The 14,343-nt window shown below is 50.8% G+C and overlaps 1 protein-coding gene across 3 annotated transcripts in view; it reads right to left on the bottom strand.

Annotated features, from left to right (window-relative positions):
• Positions 1-932: 932 nt before the first annotated feature.
• RPS6KA1 (ribosomal protein S6 kinase A1) overlaps positions 933-14,343 on the bottom strand; it is a 35,659-nt gene continuing 22,248 nt past the window's right edge. For all 3 annotated transcript variants that reach the window (XM_037017852.2, XM_017661432.3, XM_017661431.3), the window contains 9 exons: positions 13,461-13,591; positions 12,329-12,454; positions 12,027-12,116; positions 11,484-11,642; positions 3,982-4,143; positions 3,669-3,745; positions 3,274-3,391; positions 2,231-2,368; positions 933-1,868 (listed from right to left, as the gene is read on the bottom strand). In XM_037017852.2, the coding sequence (XP_036873747.1) occupies positions 1,746-1,868; positions 2,231-2,368; positions 3,274-3,391; positions 3,669-3,745; positions 3,982-4,143; positions 11,484-11,642; positions 12,027-12,116; positions 12,329-12,454; positions 13,461-13,591 (1,124 nt within the window). In that variant the 3' untranslated portion in view covers positions 933-1,745. The remainder of the gene's footprint in view (positions 1,869-2,230; positions 2,369-3,273; positions 3,392-3,668; positions 3,746-3,981; positions 4,144-11,483; positions 11,643-12,026; positions 12,117-12,328; positions 12,455-13,460; positions 13,592-14,343) is intronic.

Genomic DNA, 14,343 nt, shown 5'->3' with positions numbered 1-14,343 from the left:
TACACCCAGTCACCCTGCTTCCTGCCTGTCCCCGTACCACCACCAATTCTCTACACTTTGGTCAGAGTGATCTTTTAAAAATGTCAGTCAAATCATGTCCAACACTCCTGCTAAATTGAATTCTCTTAGGAGCTTTCACTTCACTTAGAATTAAACTCTGACTCCTTACCTTTGCGTACAAAGCCCAGCATGACTGGCCCCTGACCTCCTTTCCAACCTCGCCTTGTGCAAACCCCTGGCCCTGATGTCACAGCCACATTGGCTTCTCTCTGGTCCCTGAGCATGCCCAGCCTGTTTCCTCCTTGTGGCCTTTGTCCTGACTCTGCCCTCCGTCTCCAGGGCTTGGCAGGCCCCTTCTCATCATTCAGATCTCAGCTTATGGGTCACCTCAGAAAGGCCTTCCCTGATCACCCCCTTCTCTCACCCCAGTTTAGGTCTGTGTATGTCTTACCAGTAGCTGACCTTGGTTTGTTAATTGTCTTGTTTACCCTACTAGGTGGCAAGACCCCATGGAAACAATGACCTTGTTTGCTACTTGGTTCACCAGCGTCTGGTGCAGGGCCGGAAGAGGTGCAAACAGAATTATTCCCCTCTCTGAGTCTCAGTTTTCCCATCTAAAACGGAATAATAGAATAGCATCTGCCTCACAGTTTTTAAGATTAAATGAGATATACATGTAAGGACCAGGCACAGGGCCCAGCATTTGGTCACTGGTGGCTAATAATACCATTATTGTTATCAACACCATAAAGGAATCCCTGGCAGGAAGGCGTGGGCAGGGTCAGCGGCATTCCCACATGCTCCCCGAATGCCCTGAGCTCCAAGCAGCTGGGCTATTTGGCCCTGGTCCATTTCTTGCTGCTGCCAAAGTCCTTGACACCTGACAGCAGAGAGAAGGCAAATTCAGGGATGAAAAGCGGAGGTGAGCATGCTTCAACTCAACTGCAAGTTTATTAGAAAGGCCATGGACAAATGAACCCTGAGTTACCAGCTGAGGAAGAAATGAAGAAAAGCCCCTGTCCCTCTTGGCCACCCCACAGTCCTCCTGTGAGCTCTGTCCTGTGGCAAACTCCACAGAAGTCAGACAAAAGTGCTTTCCAGACCCCTCACGGCAAGGGACCCACTGGCGGGTCGACGTAGATTCTGGTGCCTGGAGCTGGGAGCTGCAGGGCCTGGGCCCTCTCTTCCAGTAGGAAGAAATTCCAGACCCCGAGCAGAACAGAACGGAAAAGGAACTGACTGGGGATAGAGCAAGTTCTGCCGAACAGCCAGGGGCTCTGGAAGGTGATGCTAGACTGCCTTAGAGGTGTGTGCAGATGGGTACAGATGGCCAACTGTGTTGGTGCCCAGGGCACAACCCCAAAGCTGCAATAAGGAGTCTCAGCCACAGAAAGCCCTAGTGTGACTCAGTGCCCCTCCTGGGACTGCATTGGCTATTTTTGCTCCCAAAAAGGCAAATGGATCTTGTAAAAATCCATGGTAGTTGATGCCATTTTTTCCTTAAAAAAATATAAGAGTTTGTACAGTGAATCGATTTCAACCAGCAGAGTCTGAGCTGAGAAGAGCCCGTCCTGGGGAAGGAGAAGGCACTTCTCACACCCTCAATAGGGGTGATCTGGGCTGGATGCTTCTGGGTCCCTGGGGCCTCCACTCCCTCTGGGCCTGGGCCTCAGGTCTGTTCCCTCTGGGAAGTAGGCTGCCTCCATCGAGCTAGCGCCGGCCTGCGGCCTGGACACCCTGGCCCCTCACAGGGTGGTGGATGGAAGCTTCCTCACCCGCCGCTGGGCCAGAATAGACGACTCGATGGGCTTCAGCTGAGGGGTGGGCTTGGAGCTGTTGAGCGCAGAGTATGTAGCTGCCATGGCTCCCTAGGAGAGAGAGTGGGAGGTCAGCCCACGGTGGTGGAAGACACCCATGGGAGGAGAGCACATGCTCCAGGGCCAGGCCAGCCCCTTCCAGTGCTCCACAGCCCACCCAGCCTCCATAACGCAGTCTTGGTAGTGCTTTATGGTCATACAGCCGTGCCGCCTCCATCAGACCAAAGGCTTCAGAAGCTTCTGGGGCTGTGTCCCCCAAAAGACTGGTGGCCAGTGAGTACACTGTGGACCCCTCTGCATGTTAGACTAGGGCTCCCTGAGGACAGATAGACCTGACTTCTCCTGGCTCTGCTACCCAAAGTCCTTGCCATGGAACCTTGGCCTGAGTCCCCAGATGCCCGGGGCATTCATACCTTCACAAGCTGCAGGTCCTGGTGGGACAGCTGACTCTGGGGAAGCTTGTCTTTCTGGGTGATCCATGGGTGCTGCAGAACCTGCTTAGCTGTGAGGCGCTGGTGAGGGTCCACGTGTAGCATCTTGGACACCAGGTCCTAAGACACAGCAGGCAATGGGGTCAGTGGGAGGGGGCAGTGGGAGCTGTGTCCCGCTGATGGGGAATCAGCACGGCAACCATCTCCTATCATTTCCCGCCTGAATCCTTGTGGTAGCCCTTGCCATCCACCCTCCATGCCAGCCCAGGGCCTCCCTGAGCACATCCCCTTCTTTGGGACTTCTTCCTGGAAAGTCCTTTCCTTTATTTTTCACCTTCTAAAAGCCATGTAAGAAAGTGGAAAGAACCTAAGGTTGGGGTCCAGCAGACAAGGTTCAAAACTTGACTCTTCTGCTCATCGAATGAGTATCCTGAGCAAGTCATTTCAACTCTGAGCCTCAGTTTCCCCTCTGACAAACAGGGATAACAACAACACCTGCCTCATCTGGCTAATGTGAGGTGGTGCTATTCATTAAGGGCGCACCCGAGTGTCTGGCACAGAGGGTGCCATAACTGGAAACTGTTGGATACTGAAAGCTCAAATGTTCCCTCCCTTGAGAAGGCCTCTCTGCCCGCCATGCTCAGTAGCTTGCCCATAACCCTGCCAGGAGGAACTGCCTTTCTTTGCTGCTGGAATCTCTGTTACTTGGGTACAAGCCTGTATGTCTCCCCACACCAAGTTCCCATAAGGCAGAGGCTGTGATGATGCAGCCCCTGTTCCCCACAGGGCCCAGCACAATGGCAGGGCTACTGAATGATTACTGAGTTGTCCAAACAAGGTGGGGGGAGGGGGTAGTCACCTGGGAATCTTCTGCTTGGAGAAAGATGGCAACAGGGATTTGTGGGACATTTCGCTTAAGAGAAATGAGGCTGCAGGTCACCTATTCATGAACTGCTAAAAAGCCTTGGAGTGGGACCCTGCCTCCTGAGCCTCACATATGCTGGGTTCAGGCTTCACAGACTCACCTTAGCTGTGTCTGAAACTGTGTTCCAATTGCCCCCACTGAGGGTGAACTTCCCACTACCGATCCGGGTCAGGATTTCCTCTGGTGTGTCACTGGGTCCGTTGGCAAATGGTGTATATCTGGAGAAAAATCCACCCAGTCTGGGTACAGCCTCTGACCTCCATTCTGGGGCTAGCAGTGGGTTGGGGGGCTGTATCTCCCCTTTAGACTGGGTGCTACCAAGGGCGGCACCTCCCTCCTCAAAGTAGAGCTCCCAGAGGCAGGGCCACACCCCATCCTCAGACCTTCCTAGGGCACAGCTGAGTCTCCCAGCAGACAAGCACCCCCCATCCTGTACAGCAGGGCTGGAGGGAGGGGGAAGGGCTGGGAGGTGGCCCAGGCCAGCAGGACACTCACCCTGCCAGCATGGTGTACAGTAGGACACCCAGGCTCCAGATGTCGCACCCTTCATCGTAGCCCTGGCGCTTCAGCACCTGGCAGGAAGGTGGGGGGTGGTCAGTGTGAGGATTGGCAGCAAGTAGACCCATATGCTTGTCTGCCAGTCCTCAAAACATGGGACAAGGGTCCCAGCCACGGGCTGGATCCTCCCTGGTAGCTGGGCCAAGGCCACACAGACTAGGGTCCTGGACAGCATGGGGACTCTGGAAGGGGCATAAAGCCTCCTATGCCAGGCCCCTCACTCTAGCAGCTGAGCAGGCTGGCCTCTCACCTCAGGTGCCACGAAGTTGGCAGTGTAGCAAGGTGTCATGAGGAGCCCATTCTCAGCTCGCAGCTGCTTGGCGAAGCCAAAGTCACAGATGCGCAGACACTCAGGGTTCCCAGACTCGTCCACATACAGGATGTTGCTGGGCTTGAGGTCCCTATGCACAACCTGGGGGCAGAGGGTTGGGGTCAGTTATCAATACAGGTGGGCTGCTAGTGGCCCAGGTCAACTGCCAGCAATGGGAGAGTTAGGAAGGCAGGCCCCCCAAGAGAGGGAGAGACCCAGAATCTGAATGGAAGGAAGGGGATGCAACGGGACCTTTGGTGCTGCTCGTACTTAGCACTACAACTTGCGATCTCTGTGTCAGTATCTACGAGGCAGCTCTAACATCACTTCTCCCCTCAAATCTGCTTGTACACACTCTTACTTAATGGCAACTCCATCCTCCATCCTTCTCATTGCTTGCATCAAAACCTTAAGACTCACTCTCAATTCCTCTTTTTTTCCTCATATTCCTCAATCAATCCATCAGACTTTGCTGGCTGTACTATTAAAATACAAATAAAATATATCCAACCACTTCTCATCCCTCTACTGGCAATGCTCTGATCCCAGCCACGTTCATCTTTCATCCCCCCACCCGCCGGATTACAGCAACCCCCTAACCTGTCTTCCTGCTCTGTCCTTGCCTCCTACAGTCTGTTCTAAACAGGGCAGCCAGAGCCATCCTGTTAAACGTCAGTCAGATCCTGTCATCCCAGATTGAAACCCCCAAATTCTTCCTTTCTTAAGAGGAAAAGTCGTTACTGATCTAGTAACCCCACCAGATCTCCTGCCCCCACCCATGGACCCTGCACTCAGGTCCTCCGCAATCTCCTCCTTGCTCAAGTAGATTCAGCCACACCAGTCTCTTCGCTCTTTCTTCAACATGCCAAGCACATGCCTGCCTCAGGGCCTTTGCACTTGCTGTTCCCTCTTTCTGGAACACTCCTCCCCCAGGCATCTGCCTGGCTCATTCTCTTATTTCTTTCAGGTCTCAACTAAATGTCACCTTATTAGTGAGACCTTCCCTGGGCCATCCCATACTAATAGTGATCACCGAGCAGTGCTTCTTACCCTGCTTGTACTTGTCTCCTTACCCTGCTTTATTTTTATCCATAGCATTTATCATAATTTGACATATTTACTTAATTGCCTTCTGAATCTACCCACTGGAATGCAAGCTCCATGAGTGTTTTACTCACTGCTGCATCCCAGCATATAGTAGTTCCTAGCACGCTGTAGGTTCTCAAATAAGATATGCCGAATGAATGGCTGAATGATACTACTGAGGCCCTATGCAATGGATTTCCTCTGGCCCCCGTCTGCTCGTCTAGAATCTGAGGAGGCTGACGCCCTCCACTCGTCATCCTTCCCCTCCCTCTGTATGGCTCTCTACTCACACTCACTCTGCTAGCACCTACTTATCAGTGCCACTCAGATCTCTAACCCTAGCCCAGAACCTTCCAGAGTCCAGGCTCATTAGCTGCTTACCAGATGACAGCCTGAATGATCTAAATGATCCACGGACTCTCAAACCCAGTACATTCCAGACTACACTTGTTCTCACCCTCAAGCTCCTCCCATGAGCTCATAGTACCTTCCTGGGTATTGTCGAACCCTTCAATGGTTCCCTACTATCTGTAAGATAAAGCCCGAAGTCCCCATCCTGGTGTGGGAGGCTAAGCTATCTATTCCAGCCTCGCTGTCCACTGCATTGCCTCAAGTGCCCAGAGTGCAGGCCAATGGGGGCTCCTTCAAGCCAAAGGGAGTTACATAAATAACCGTATTTGTCTGCAGAACACCTGCTCACCTCCAGCACCCAGCACAGAGCCTAGCAGAGTACGTGCTAAGTGAACTTTGTGTTCATTGTAAATGAATGAACAAATCACACCTCTAAAACATGTAGCGACCCTGCAGGTTAGATCAATGGAGTCTCACAGATCAGTTGGCTTTATGACATGGTTCTTTCATAGTCCCAGTTAAGCTTCAAGCCCTCCAGCAGGTGCCCATGGGGAGGGCAGGTTGGAGGGTAGACATGGCCTAGGTTGGTCCACCTCCACAGAGGGAAGAGTGCCAGGTGGATGAGGAGAGAAGGGTAGTCCCTGCAACATGCTGAGAATTTTATCTGGCTCTGGGGAAGCCTCTTCCTGAGCAGTGCCTGCCCAGTCCTTTGGCTCCCTCCTTCCTCGTACAATCATACAGCCCAGAGGACCAGCCCAGGCCCTGAAGAATGGAGACTCTTCTCTTTTCCCTGCAGAGGGCCCACCAAGCTTCCCAGAGATCAGCGATGCTTAGCAGGGTTAAGGACACCAGCTAGCCTACACCAGTGAACCTCCTGGTTCACATAGTACTTTCCTGGCCATGGTCTCATGGGAGCTGCCCATTACACCAGTGGGAGGGCAGGGCAGGGAGTGCCAGCTCAGTTTCACAGAGAGGGAAATCCTGGCTCTGAGAGAAAGGACTTGCTCAGGTGAGTAAGAAGCACAGGTGACACCAGAACCCAGTTCTATCCTTAACTCCACAGTCTTTCCAATTTCATGTGGCCCAGAAGACACTTTTGGAAAATAGGGATATGGAAGTTTCAATCTTTATCCTGCCCTAACACAACTTGGAGAAATCAAACTCCTACAGGTAACTGTGGTCACCACGGCAGGTGGCCCCACAGGTGATTCTGATATCGGTCCCCAAGCTGTATATGTTGGGAGAGGGGAGCTATTCTCACATCTCACTGCACTGAAAAGTACAACAGGCTGGGTAAGTGATGAGGGAAGGCAGGCTGAGTGGGAGCCCTGCCAACCAGTCTAAAGGGACAGATGCTACTTACTCTAGCTGATAGTCACCACGCAGCACCTCAGGCCCAAGTTTCAAAAGCAGCCAAATTACCCAAACAAACCAAACCCAAAACAGAATTTTAAAAACCCATATTTTGCAGGTCAAACAAAATACGTGTTTAGGTCAAATGCAGCTGAGTCAACAGGCCGTGGCTTCTGGCAGAGTTGTGATTTCAGTCAGGCCAAGGTATGAATCCTGGCTTTACCAGCAGTAGCTGTGTGATCTTGGATATTCACATAATGTCTCTAGTCCTCAGTTTTCTCACCTGTAAAGTGGGTGATTATCTCATCTGATAATAGTGCTCAGCCCCCAGGGATGTAGGAAGAAGGGTGTGAGTTATATAACAGGACTACTTAGCACAAAGCTTGGGAAATGGCAACTGCTCTCACAGTAACCCCAGCACATCTGGGGCTGAACCCCACCATCATGCCGGATGTTAAGATACAGAACATGCTTGTTAAAAAGCACTTAAAGCTTAGCGGACAAGAAGGACAAGAAGCACAGATGTTGTCCAAAGCACATATGATGTCACACATGTTAGGAGCACCAACTGGAGCCAGATTAGCTATGAGGTTTTCACTTAAGCTCCCAGAGCCTCAGTTCCCTTGCTTATAAAATGGGCTTAATGATAATCCCTTTTTCATAGGTTTGTTGGAACAACTGAATGAGTTGATATATAAAGTGCCTAGAACTCTGTCTAGCCTGTGCAAAGTGGCACAGGGTGCCTCCTGCCAGCGGCAGAGCAGCACCTGTGTCATCACGAGCATCATCGGAGGGTGTGCATTTCGGCGCCTATGACTAGCAAAAAAAAAAAAAGAAAGAAAGAAGTGAAGCTCTATGTAAATCATCTGGTTAAACAGAAAAGCCAAGCGTGAGTCTGCATTGAGTTCTCAGACAGGCTTGCCAGCATGCTGGCGGCCTTACAAAACAACAGGAGGGAGCTGGGACTTCAAAGCTTCCACATATTAAACAGAGAACTCTTGCAAAATAAGAGGAAAAAGGCAGACAATCCAACTCTTAAAAATGGACAAAAGACTAGAACAGGCATTTCATAAAAGAGGCTGTCCAAACGGCAAGAGACACATGGGGGGATGTTCAACCTCATCAGGGAAACACAAATCCAAACCACGACAAGACACACTCCCCGCCTACCAGAATGGCTTTGGATGGAAAAGATGCAAGACACCAAGTGTTGGTGAGTGCCAGGACTCACACACTTTCGCTGGGAGTGTAAATTGGTTACACAAGTTTAGGAAGCTGGTAAGATCTACTAAGGATGAAACATGCAAAACACTCTGACCCAGCAATTCCACCGCAAGGGGTATAAACCCAAGGTTCAGATGTACATATGTTCATCAAAAGACAAGAACCAGAATGTCCCTGCAGCATTATTTGCTATGGTCAAAAACTGGGAATGACCCAATGCCCATTAACCATTTAGCGGACAATTCAATGGTGGGCTGTTCATACAGCAGAGGTCACCCGGCAACGAGCATGAGCAGGCTGCAGCCCCCCAACAACGCGGATGAATCTTAGAGAATGTTGAGCGGCAGAAGCCAGACATAAAAGAGTATGTTCATACAAAATTCAGAGGTGGGCAAAACTAATCTATTAGAAGTTAGCTTAGAATAGTTATCCCTGGGGAGGGGTTAGAGACCAGAAGGGGCACAAGAGGATTTGGAGAAGTGGAAATGCTTCATTTTCTGATCTGGGTGCTGGTCAAGGGAGTGTATTCACTTTTTGAGCATTTTTTGACTTGTATATGATTTGTGTTTATGAAATACTTTAATAAAATGATTACTTTAAAACAAATAGGAGGTCCCAGCGGACCCTGCTCCTGGTCACCGTGTTCCCATTCCTCGGCTCTTATGAGACTGCAGCTTCTAGACCAGCGACACTGCCAATGCATAGTTAGCCCAGAGAATCTGCCTCCAGACACCTCAACAAGAGTTTCCCATTTCCTTATCATCTGCCACTGGTATTTGAAAAAGACCAGAAACTTTGGAGACCCACAGCTCCTGGCTTTGGGAAGGAAAGAATTTTCTCCCCCAACAACTGCAGCCCCTGTGGCCTCCCCACCAAACTGTTATCTTTGCTTGGAGCTTATATATCCCTGGTGAAGGGGGCTCACTACTCTTAGAGGCAGCTTCCACTCTAGAAAGTCCTTTCTTGCTTGAGCTTTAGGAAACCCACTTGAAACTCACTGCTTTGACTCTGTCTTCTAAACCTTCTTGGAGGAGCTTTAACTGGTACTCAGGAACAAAACAGAAAAAGGAAACATTAACTGTTTGACCTGACACATTTAAATATTCGCCTGTTTACACTGGCCATTTCAAAAACCAAAACCACTTCAAACATGACCATTAACAGTACATGTGGTAACCAAACTGAAGCTCTGGTTATGAGGTAAAGTTCTTTTTTTGCAGAAGAATCCCCCCTAATAAGTAAGAATCAGACATTGCCAGTTTTGCAAATCCGAGAGACATAACTGATTTGGGCAAAAATCCTGAAAGGATGATACCATTCCATGAAAGTTTGAAAAGGATCTTTGTGATACGCCATCAGGACCACCTACCACCTGCCACCATTCACCCACCCTTAGACCATTACCACCTGGCGAAGAGTGACTGATGGATGGGGGTGGGCTGATGTAACTAACACTGCTCGTGGTCGGGGTGCCTATGAAAGGCACTGCAGCTCCCATGATGTGTTCTTTAACACCTTGGCGCCAAAAAGAAGTTGCAGCTGAATCTAATTAAGACTTTAGAGCACCTTGCAATTTACAGAAAGATAGGTAATAGAGAGACAATTAAAATGATGCCACAGGAAGCAAACAGACACATTCAGAATGTAGGACATTCCACAGAACTGATCTCTCCAACAAGTCAGTGGCATAAAAAAGAAAGGCTTTACCATGAAGGTTACGTGAATATACACATTTAATAAAGCTCATTGAATTATCCACTTAAGATCTTCTGTATGAAAATTTCATCTCAGGTTTAGAAAGGAGACTAAAGGGATATAACACGTGAATGAAAGGTGTGGACTTTGCAGAGACTGTGATTCCAGCAAACCAACTGCAAAAAGATATTTTTGAAAGGGCAATAGAGGAAATGTGTCTGTTGACTGGGTACTACGTGAAAACAAATCACTGTTAATTTTCTTAGTTGTTATGAGAGAAAATGTTTGCCTTTTTAAGAGTTATACAACTAAGAAGATGTGAGGCCTGACATATGCTTTGATATACTTTATCAGTATTTATGGGTCAGTGAAATGTCATGTCTGCAGTTTCCTTTCAAATTAAAATACATATATTCACATAGAGAGAGAAATAGAGACAAAAAGAGGCAGAGCAAGAGAGTGATAAAGCAAATGTGGCAGACTGCCAGATACGGTGCATCTAGAAGGAAATGGTTTTCCTTGTACTACTCTTAACTTCTCTACAGGTCTAAACTTTTTCCTGAATCAAAAGTTGGGAAAAATCCTTCAGCAACAACAGAAAAGCAAGCAAGGAAGGAAGGAAGGAAGCAGGGAGGGAGGGAGAACAGGAAGAAAGAAAGCGGGTGAGAGGGAGGGAGAAGGAGAGGGAAAGAAAGGAAGGGGTGTAAAAATCTTGACAATTCTTGCATCTGGATGATGGATATCTGGGGGTTCATTATACCACTGTTGTAGTTTTGTGTATGTTTGAAAATTATCCTAATGAAAGTTAACTTAAAAAAAGGCATAGCCGTGATCTGGTCTGATTTCTCCTGCTTACATGGCATTTTCCATGGGCCTGCCTGGACCGCAGCGCTTTCCCGGCATGCTACCTCCATCCCATGTCCACCTGTGAGGTGCCAGCTTCTGTTACTACGAGGAAGAGCTCAGAGAGGTGACAGGCTTGAACCTCACACATAGGACTTAGACACAGCCAGTCAGATTCCAGAGCCTGCATTCTTAACCCCCACACCGTCTGACTGGACACACCCTAAAAAACTCCCTCATCCAGAGAGAAACTCATGCTAATTTGATTTTCGGCTTTGATACACTGCAAGGAGCTTTTCTACCTCTGCCTTGTGCAATAATGAAGGTCAAGTCCTCTTTGGATGTGTGCCTCTTCTGTAGCGCCTGCTGCATTTCCAGCAGCATTTCCCCCTGCGTCCACTTCCTCTGTCCCAGCAGATGAACCCATGGCCAGATTCACTTCCCTGAAACCTTGCAAATCCCCACAATAACTCTGTTGCTTCCTAACTCAAAAACCCACTCCCCAACTGCAGTACCCCACCCAAATCCCTCGGTTGACATGCTGGCCCCTTCTCCCCTAGATGACCTCTCATCTCTGAGCCTCAGTCTCCCACCTGTAAAGTGGGGCAGTTAACAGCACCTACCTCAGAGGGGTGTTGTGAAAATCAACTGAGATAACGTAAGGAAGGAACTTTGCATGGTGCTTGACACATAGTAGAAAATGAATAAATGTTCCTCTTCACAATTTGGCCTCAGCCTCCCTCCCTTCTTACAACCATCCACTAGTCTCCCCTCTGTCTGGCTGTTGAAGATTGCCACTGCCTGGGCCAGCCCACGGTTCACGCACTCTGCTGACGGCATGACTCTTGGCAGCCCACCACCCCGACTTGGTTCCCCTTCCCCAGACTCACCCCCTGGGAGTGCAGATATTCCACAGTTTTGCTGATGGTGTGCAGGACAAAGCTGGCCTCCCGTTCCGAGAAGAATTTTTGCCGTAGGATCTTGTCCAGCAGCTCCCCACCATGCATCAGCTCTGTCACCAGGTACACGTGTTTGCCATCATCATACACCTGCCGGAGACTTCACCATCAGGCCCCTCCCCTCAACGCCAGGCCTGGCCCCTTGGTCCTCAGCTCACCAGGCCAGGAAAGAATGACATGAGCCTTGGGCATGTGTTCTGCTCTGTGCTGCAGTGGCCCTAGCAGGGCCTTCACCTATCTGGGTGCCTGTCCTCCAGGCAGGAGGCTGCTGGCACTGGTCCTGACAGGTGGGAGAGCTCTCAGAGAATGCCCAAGCCCGAGGAGGGCTCTTGCAGCACGGCCAGACTGGAGGCACCATGGGTCCCCCCATCCCATGAGCAGAAGAGGAGCAAATGCCAAGGAAAGGCAGCCCTGAAACAAATCCCAGAGTTGAGTGCCCCATCTCTAGCCTCGCCTCAAGGATCCCCCACTCACATCTTTCAAAGTGATGATGTTGGGGTGCTGCCCATAGCGCAGAAGAATCTCAATCTCTTCTGAGGGATCCCTCTTGCTCTTATCGATGACCTGAGGAGGGGGTGTGCATGACAGTGACAGGGGGTGGTCCCCAGAGGCCCCCCCTGCCGTGAGCCCAAGCTGCAGGGCCCGGGGTTCTCAGTCACACACCTTCCACCCATCCACAGAGTCTCAGGCACAAACCCTCCTCCGCCCAAGGGCCAAGGCCACCCTGGCCTACCCCCAGCCCAGCAGGCTAGTCCAAGACACATAAGAAGGCCCACCTTGACGGCATACTCCATGTTGGTGGCCTTGTGGACACAGCGCTTGCACACGGAGTAGGAGCCTACACCAATCGTCTCCTTTACCACATAGCCATCGCTAAAAACCAGGTTCTTCCCATGGAGTTGCTGAAGGAAACCAAGAGGTGGAGCTCACCCTCTGCTCTACAATGGAGGGGTCGTCCTGCAGCACAGAAGGCCTTAGTTCAGTGGAGACGGCACCAGGCAAGAGCTAGGAGGCCCAGGGTAGAATGTTGGCTGTGTGGGCCTTGGACAAGAATCTGTCCCTCTCTGGGCCTCAGTTTTCTACCCTCTATCATGGGCACACCTGCTGGTTCTCAGGCTCTGATCAGAGGGTGGTGGAGAGTACAGACAATAAAACGAGCCACAGAACACACAGTGAGAGGTCTGCGGCTCTGTGAAGCCCAGGCAGACCTGAGAGGGATGCAGGAGCCCTCAGCTGGGTCCCAGCTCTGTCACTTACTGTGGCCTTGGGCAAGCCACAGCCTCCTTCTGGGGTGTCACAGCCCACCTCATGAGGTCTCTCTAGGCTCCATGACATTAACTAGAGCAAATGCTTCTGTGGTGCTTAGTGTGTGGCAGGCGCTATTCTCAGCACGTCTCATCAGGTGACCACATGTCCTGTGGACAGTGGACTGCCACGGTTTATACCTGTTGTCCTTGTACCCAGTCTGGTTTTAACATCTGCCCTGCACAAAGATGTCCCAGTTGGATAGTAAGTTCCATGGTCACCTTAACTTTACATGTATTACCTCACGACAGGCCCATAAAGAAGGTTCAAGCCTCACCCCCATTCGCAAAGGAGGAAACCGAGGCACAAGGAAGGTAAGCATCTCATCCAAAGTCCCTTACTCTGGGATCTCCAAACCCAGGCAATAAGCTTGAGTCTACATTCTTGCCTCTCAATTCTCAATTTCCCATGGAGCTGGGCAGGTGTACAAATGGGGGATAAGGGTGAGGAGACACGAGCCTCCTGCCACCCACCCGTCAGGGACCTGACAGCCACCCCAGCACCACCACCCTGGCACGACCCAGAGCCTGTGTTTTCAGGCATTTAGCGCTGTGGCTTCTAGGTGGGAAGGGACACCCGAGCAGCAGCCTCCTGCCTCCTCACCTGTACCACCGAGTGCAGCGGTGCCTGTGTGGCCCGAGGCTTGCCGTCTTCTTCCATCAGGCCGGTGGCTACAAAGCTGAAGCCACGGAATAGCTGGTGGGCGCCAGCACTTGGGGGGATGCCTGGGGAGTCTGTAGGGGTGGGAGGGGCATGTAAGCCTGATGAGGCTCCTTGACCCCAAGGCGGCCCAGCAAACGGAGACCATGGGGCTTCCAGGCCTGCTGGCTGTGGTGGGAGCTGGGAAGGGCCCCTCACCCCAGGCCTTGGTAGTCCATCTGTCCATGTGTGTTTAGACCTGCCCAGCCCTGACATGCAAGGGACATAAAAGACCCCAACATCCAGCATGCAGTCCAGACTGAGACATTTCATCCCTCCCTGGAAGCTTCTTCCCTGGCCCCCTGCCTCATGGCTGCCCCTTCAAGCCTACAAATCTACCCCCTGGCCTATTCTCTTCAAATGTCCCCCTCTGCCTTCAGGAGAAAGGTCAATTCCTCAGCCTGACAATCAAGGTCCCTATGATCTTAGCCTCCTCTCCTCCAACTCCACAGTCCAGCCATGCTGGACTCTGCAGATCCTTAAAGGAGATCCTGAGCCACTGCACATGCTGTTCACTCCAACTAGATAATCCTTGCCTTTCCCTCTACTGAGCCCAGCCTACTCTCTCTCTCCTCTGAGAAGCCTGGCCTGAGATTGCTCCTCCTGCGCTTCGCCCCTATTAAGCTGTACTCATCACCCTGCTCGGTAGCTATTTTAAAGTCTCTACATGTTCCTGAGCCATACGAAGGCAGGGCCTGGGTCTGTTTTATTCATGACAATCCCCCCATGGCTGGCACACAGTAGGGACCTGGTACATACCTGCCAGATAATGAATAAAGATGGTACC

The sequence above is a fragment of the Manis javanica genome, chromosome 4, assembly GCF_040802235.1.
Source record: "Manis javanica isolate MJ-LG chromosome 4, MJ_LKY, whole genome shotgun sequence".
In the NCBI taxonomy this organism is placed as follows: Eukaryota; Metazoa; Chordata; class Mammalia; order Pholidota; family Manidae; genus Manis; species Manis javanica.
Note: the sequence above shows the minus strand (reverse complement) of the source record. Positions and strands in the feature narration are given on the sequence as shown.